Here is a 6,925-nt window from a genome sequence, read left to right as displayed (position 1 = left end):
GAAGCCACCATATTTTTCAACAAGAAAGGGATCCAATCCATCCTCTTCAATAGTTTACTACCATATATATACACATATTTTTTCTTTTCCCCTGAAGCTGTCTAACTATGAAGACGTCAACTTGTAAGTACTCTAACATGAACAGTCACCATGCGCAGCTTATTTTTTCACTGAGAAGTCAGTATCAGGCACCAGTCTTACTTATCTGATACAAGAAAAATAATCCTGGCTATGTTTCTACTAAACACAGAGAGAAAAGGAGGAAACGCTGTACTTACTTGTTAAAAAGGTTCAGTCCAATCCTATAATGGCGTTTCCTGATAACATCGTTACTAAAGGCAGGGGAATCCCAGCTGTTGCGAGTTTCTTTGTGGTATGTTTGTTTGCTCAAGGTTTGCTCCCTTAGGCTGTCTCTAGAAGAAGATTCTGAGCTGCAATTTATTGTATCATTAGAGTTGGAAGTGCTGTTGATGCTGTCATTGTCTCCATCAGAATAATCAGACTCTGATTTGCTTTGCCTGTTTGCTGTGCCATTGATAGCTAAATGACTATCTATAGGCCTAGCCCTATGTCTTGCCTCCTGTTCCTCTCGGGATATAATCTTGGCAGGAATACTGTGAGGGATGTGTTTTGGGCTTCCTTGTTGACTAGTGATCCCTCGGTCATATGCATTTTGTCTCTTTAATGAGCCTCTCTCTGAGCGATCACTCAAGTCCACCGAGCTGTCACTGGGTGGCTCTATAGTTAGCAATGGTAGATGATCCATTCTCACCCTCTGTTCCTGACATTCCAGTGACGGGGTACTCCTGCAGCTCGTATCAGTGTCTATCTTATCATCTTTGTGGGTCATGGACCAGTACTCTTGAGAAGAGTTCACAGACCGGAGCCTCAAATCAGATTCTGTGCTGGACGGTCTGTCTACTGACTGGGAAAGTGGAAGGGGTGGAGATAACTCTTCCTCATCAATATATAAGGTAACATCACTGTATGATGCTGTCATTTCATCAAGCTTCCTGTGATCCACATTGTGAATTGCTGGTTTAGTTTGAGCACAACTATCCCTTTCCATTTCACGGCTTCTGACTTGATCCGGAGTCTGGACTTCATCAGAATGTAGGCTACGGCAATTCAGTGCATCATCAATGGACTCCGCAAGGGATTTCACTTGCCTGGAAAAAGCATCCTCCAGTTCTGTTATAGCATCAGCAAAATCAGTAGATGCTGCCGGAGACTTCATTGTAGCTGACTCTCCAAGGTCACCACATTCAGACTGTACCAGGGATCCCAGCTTTGACCCATCATTTGTAACAGAAACTTGTTTTCCTTCAAAGTAAGAGCTGTGGACTTTCTCAGGTCCTTCAAAGGAAAACTGCATTCTCATATTGGACAGTACAATGCGTCTTGACATACGATTTTCAGACATAGAACTTCTAAGACGCTCAAAATTTTTGTTCATCTGATACTGGCGAAAAGCTGTTTGTATAGTACGAGCAGCATGTCTAGTTATGAGACGGCCTCCATATTTCCGTTCTAGCATTTCCACCTGTGAAAGGGTGAACACAATTACTTTGTAACTTGATGCAGGTTAGAACAAGGTTAAAGTATAACAAAAAAAAATTTCTTTTAACAACTTTTATTTTCAGAAATTTTTCAAAGTGTGTGCTGTTTTTGAAAGTAAAAACTCAAAGCTCCAGACTAACAACTGCACAAACAGGGAACTGAATAGTCATTTGCAAGTTCCACCATAAAAATACAGACAAAAATGTGACTATGTGAATACTGTAATATAAAATTATCGTGTTGGTAATTTGTGTGTGTGTGTGTTTAAATTGTGGTTCTCACACATTAGCATTGGTGTGCCCATGTCAAAGCAGACAAGATAGCACTCTAATGCAGCATGATGCAGTCATTCTTTCTCTGTAGGGACAACTGTAGAGAAGTGAAATCCAAGTATAATGCAAATTGCCATATTTTGGGAGTAAATTCTAAAAGTGGCCACCACCCTTCCAGGTATGCATCGCTTTCTACATGAACAAAAACCAGGTAGCATCGTTTTACCCAGGCCTGATATCAAAGCAAAACTGATCCTCCCAGACCACACGCTTCCAGAGGGGTTTCTCTCATAGAATATCCACAAACAGAGTCTTCCTCAAACCAAGAACATATTTCAGACTTTCTAAATACAAATTCAAATCTATTTTCATTCTTGTAATTACACTCAACATTGCCAGTGTTTCCAATTAACAGAATGAATATGCAAAATAAATTCGTAATAAATGCTATCAATTTAACCTCGTGAAAATGACATGTCAATACTTTTGGAATACTCATTAGATATTTTCAAACCTTTCCTTCCAAAACATGAAAAGCATTGCTTATTTAAAAAACACTGAACAAGATGAATAATTCTGTTATTATTTCAATTTTTTTCCCCAATATTTAATTTCTGTTCTGATCAGTCTTTGCTGGATCCATATTATTCACAAACACAAAACATACATCAGTATTATCATATAAACACAAATCAGCATGTTTAGTACTACAGTTAAACCCACCATTTTTCTCGCAGTGTTTTTGTCTAAGTCCATGCAATTTTCATAATACTCCAATGATTCAAAAGTCATTTCTCCTTGCTTGCAAATCCAGGTACCCCTTTTCATTAGACACCATGTTTTAATTACTTATGTTAATGAACGTGCACACACAACCTCTCCTCCTCACACTTTGGAGATCTCTCCAAGCAATTGTAAGTTCAGATATTGATATGCAGAGGGACTTCATCCCCCTTCTATGGAAGGAACTAAATGCTACTAAAAAAATATTTTCTAGTCCATTATGTCTACCATTTGGGAGTAGTTGACATATTTCTTTCAGTGCTATTGCCTGATTCAGCAGCTCCCATTCCCCTTCCACATTAAAGATGATCTGCTTTTTCGCTCGGTGTTTTTAAATGTGAATTACTAATTTTTTTTTTTTTTTTTAATTCTAGATGCAAAAAAAATTATGCACAGTTATTGGCATAACTGAGGAGGCCAGCTGCTCAGATGGGCTCAGATCAGGATTACTGTTAAGGAATTGTTCTTTTGACTGTATCTTGAAACTTCTTTTAACTAAGCTCAAAAAGCTGTGACTGATCTCTGAGCTGGGAATCTGTTAATCTCTGCATAATTTTCTATAGTTTGTCTTTAAAAAAATAGTTTAACCTTTCAACCCCAAATGGAGATTATATTACCCCCACATTTGCTCTTGTCAAAGAGGCTATGAGGTTACTTGTAAGGCATTCTGAAGATTAAAAAAATTATTGAGAACTTCTATCACAACCCTGCCACTGCTGCCACACATTTGCTACATTTCTATCCATAGTATACATTAGGTCACATGTATTTAAATAAATCATAAGAGATTATTTTGCTGGATTAATCTCAAAACAAATGATGAATTTTTAATTTAGTTGTCCTCTCAAAATTAAATGTCAAATCTAAAGAAAAGAAAACTGGCATGGCTGGTATGAAAGAATAAACCAAAAACTAATATTCTATAAAATAAATTATCTGGATTTATTCTTGCAAATAGGCTGTTGTCCTCCAGGTTTACATAGAAAATGACATCATCATTGATTATCATGTTAGGGGGTTTTGGTGGGAATTTTTATTTGAGACTATTTTGGAATTTGCCTAGATGATTTACTAGACTTGTGACTAATATTTCTAATAAATTTTAATGCATATTTAATGCACCTTTTTAATGCATATTTAATACATACTGCCTTTAGGTACAAGCCTTGGACATTTTCCTAAATCATTTCTAAGTATCTTCTGAGATTTCAATGAGAGCTTTTCAAGAGCAGTAAGCAACTCTTCAGTATCAAGCTTCCTTATGTATCATTGTCACTTTTTATTGTGTAGGACTCCCTGAACAAATACAAAATAACATCTGCAGTCCTCATTCTCTATCAAACCGGCATAAAAGGACAGATGGAATTAGGCTCTGTGGAATATCTGCAGTGCAAGAGACCTCTTTAGCAAGCTTAACATTCTATATCAATCCCTTACGAGACATCTAGCAAAAATGACTGCCAAAGGTAGAAAAGGAAGTAACATTTTAGATCTCACAAGGAGGTCCAATTTAATAGCAGAGCTGCCATAATCTAGATCAAGAATCAGGAACTTGATATGTCCCCACTCCAATATAGAATTTGGTGAGCCTGAAGGCTGAACTAAACTCACACTTGCTATCCCAAATATTGGCTTCAACTTTAAGTCAGAACTCAAGCTCTGTTCTTCCAGGTCTCTCTGGAACAACATTATATGATTCTCCAACCTGAAATTTTAGAACAACAAACAGATGGCAAACGAGACTTAGCCCCTATAAATTTCACTGACTACCAATGTGTGGTCCAAAATCAGGAGTAGCTTCGCTTCCTGTCTGCGGAATTTTGCCTGCTTCCACTTTCGCCATGTTAACATACAAGTTGGAGCGACTATGCAATATACCACAATGATTCACAGTAAACAAAATATTCTGCGGCAAGATAGATCTCTAACAAAAAAACCAAAAACCAAAAACATTGATGTATTCCATCCTCAGCACAAGACAGCCATGGACCTGTTGGAGCGGGTCCAGAGGAGGCCACGAAAATGATCAGGGGGATGGAACAGCTCTGCTATGAAGACAGGCTGAGAGAGTTGGGGCTGTTCAGCCTGGAGAAGAGAAGGCTCCGGGGAGACCTTCCTGTGGCCTTCCAGTACTTAAAGGGGGCTTGTAAGAAAGATGGCGGCAAACTTTTTAGCAGGGCCTGTTGTGACAGGACGAGGGAGAATGGTTTTAAACTAAAAGAGGGTAGATTTAGACTAGATATAAGGAAGAAATTTTTTACAGTGAGGGTGGTGAAACGCTGGCACAGGTTGCCCAGAGAGGTGGTCGATGCCCCATGCCTGGGAACATTCAAGGTCAGGTTGGACGGGGCTCTGAGCAACCTGATCTAGTTGAAGATGGCCCTGCCCACGGCAGGGGGGTTGGACTAGATGACCTTTTAAGGTCCCTTCCAACCCAAACTATTCTATGATTCTATTTGCTACTGTTCATCTATCAGTGAAATCCAGTGCATCCTCCATATTTGCTTACTTTAAGCTATTACAGCATCATTTTCAAATTATAAATATGAACTTACATGGCAATAAACATCTTTCAAATAGGACTACATTCAGAATAAAGCTTAAAAGGAAGGGCTGAGGCTGACTGTCTTACAGAAGTGCCTTTTTAGGGACAAAGGCTTTGAACATCTACGTAGCTTCCATCTAGTTCTTTGTAAGGCATATGGGAGTTTTGCCTAGTGGAGTAAAACCAATTAAGACGTTGAATTCACCCCACAAATATGAGAGATTATCAGTTGCAATAAGTTCTTCCTTTCTTTCAGCACAAGAAAGATATCCAGGTTTCAAAATGCATTATTACATTCTAGTACTTGTCCCAAGGATGAAATCACATTTCCTAGTAAAACTGTTTTTACTTTTAACACTATCAACATATATTTTATACATTTCTTCAGGAAGGGGAAAAGGTGTATAGGACACAGGGATGACACAACACAGAAAAAAAAAGTCAAAAACCTCAGAAATGCTGACATATGACTATTTTGAACTAAGTTGGTCGTAGGAAAAAAGGGTATTTTCAGCATCACAACTGACGTGATGCTAGAAAAGATTTTTCCCAGCTTACAGACATGTCGCCTTTGTCATAGATTAGGTAACAATGCTCAAATACCTGCTTATCTTGTAGGTCTGAAGAGAGTTCATAGCTCTCAGAAAGTGATCTTGACCTTTTAATTGCTTCTTCCTCTGCTTGTTTTCGCAGTATGGATGTTGAGTGTTGAAGTTTTGGCCTCCGAGATCTTTGTTGCCCAGGGGAGACAGAATACAGCCCGTAAGCAGAATGATCGTAATGGTCTGGACTTATAGCTGAACTGTGTGTTATAGGTCCTTGATGGTAAGTAGATGGGCTATCCAAAGATGTGCCAGTTTCACTGCTTGGAGCTTCACCCTCAACACTAGACAAAACAAAAAGACAGGAAAACCCTGAGGTGAGCACTGTATACCAAAATTCTCAGCAACAAATAGCATAGTTTTGCTTAGTATCATTTTATGTAGATATCCAGCACATTTTGTTCAAATTCAGATGCAGATAGTACAGGGTAATGTGGCTTTCATGTCAAACACTGTAGTTTTCACTGTAATCTAAGCAAGTCTCTATTTCCATTGCAGAGGTCATCTTTAGAGCATGAGTCAAGCAGGAGAATGCAGATTTCAAGCATTATTTAACTTTATACAGTAATTGCTGGTAACATCCTGAGTAAGTCACTCAGCAACTACTGTGTAAAATAAAAGAAAACTTTTTATTTCTTATAAGACTGCTCATTTCCAAGTTGTTCTACTTCAAAATGACAGATGCTTATTTGTGTCTTTCGTTGCTTTGTCAAATAAAAGCAATACTTTTGTACCGTTATATTACAGTTTGACATAAAAGGATTACTTTCATGTTACTCAAAGGAGACTGGGGATTTAATGGATCTTGTGAGCTATTGTGTTTCTAGAAACTGAAGTTGGGAAAAAGTACCTACAGGAGAAATCTCATTTATTTCTCTGTTAGTGAAAGATTGCTCCCATGGGATACTTTTGGCATGCTTTGTAGTAAAGCATCCCAAGGGATGGTGTTTCTAGCTAATGAAAGCAAAATAGTTTCAGGTAGGGAAAATGTGACAGGAGCTATCTGGCAAATAAAACACTTGTTTTCACATGAATGCTGTTATTGCTAAGGAATAAAGGAAAAGAAAAAAAACCCTTTATATTAAAAGGAGTTGTACACAATAGGAAACATTTTAAAACTGAGTCCTAGTCAAGGTTTATCCTGAAATACTGATGACTAATAG

General features: G+C 38.1%; 1 protein-coding gene across 1 annotated transcript; it reads right to left on the bottom strand.

The window, feature by feature from the left end:
* Positions 1-274: 274 nt before the first annotated feature.
* On the bottom strand, positions 275-6,042 carry LOC104069507 (IQ motif and SEC7 domain-containing protein 1-like). Its single transcript, XM_009574088.1, has 2 exons — positions 5,764-6,042; positions 275-1,543 (listed from the first exon to the last, which is right to left on the bottom strand). Exon 2 carries the CDS (start codon positions 1,535-1,537, stop codon positions 275-277), a length of 1,263 nt encoding a protein of 420 aa, XP_009572383.1. The 5' UTR covers positions 1,538-1,543; positions 5,764-6,042.
* Positions 6,043-6,925: the final 883 nt, after the last annotated feature.

The sequence above is a fragment of the Fulmarus glacialis genome, unplaced genomic scaffold (assembly GCF_000690835.1).
Source record: "Fulmarus glacialis isolate BGI_N327 unplaced genomic scaffold, ASM69083v1 scaffold47273, whole genome shotgun sequence".
NCBI lineage: Eukaryota > Metazoa > Chordata > Aves > Procellariiformes > Procellariidae > Fulmarus > Fulmarus glacialis.
The sequence above is the reverse complement of the archived record's forward strand: the minus strand, read 5'-3'. Positions and strand labels throughout refer to the sequence as shown.

Bases quoted from the DNA above. Each gene is read 5' to 3' on its own strand.
- LOC104069507 (XM_009574088.1), bottom strand. From the start codon at position 1,537: ATGCTAGAACGGAAATATGGAGGCCGTCTCATAACTAGACATGCTGCT.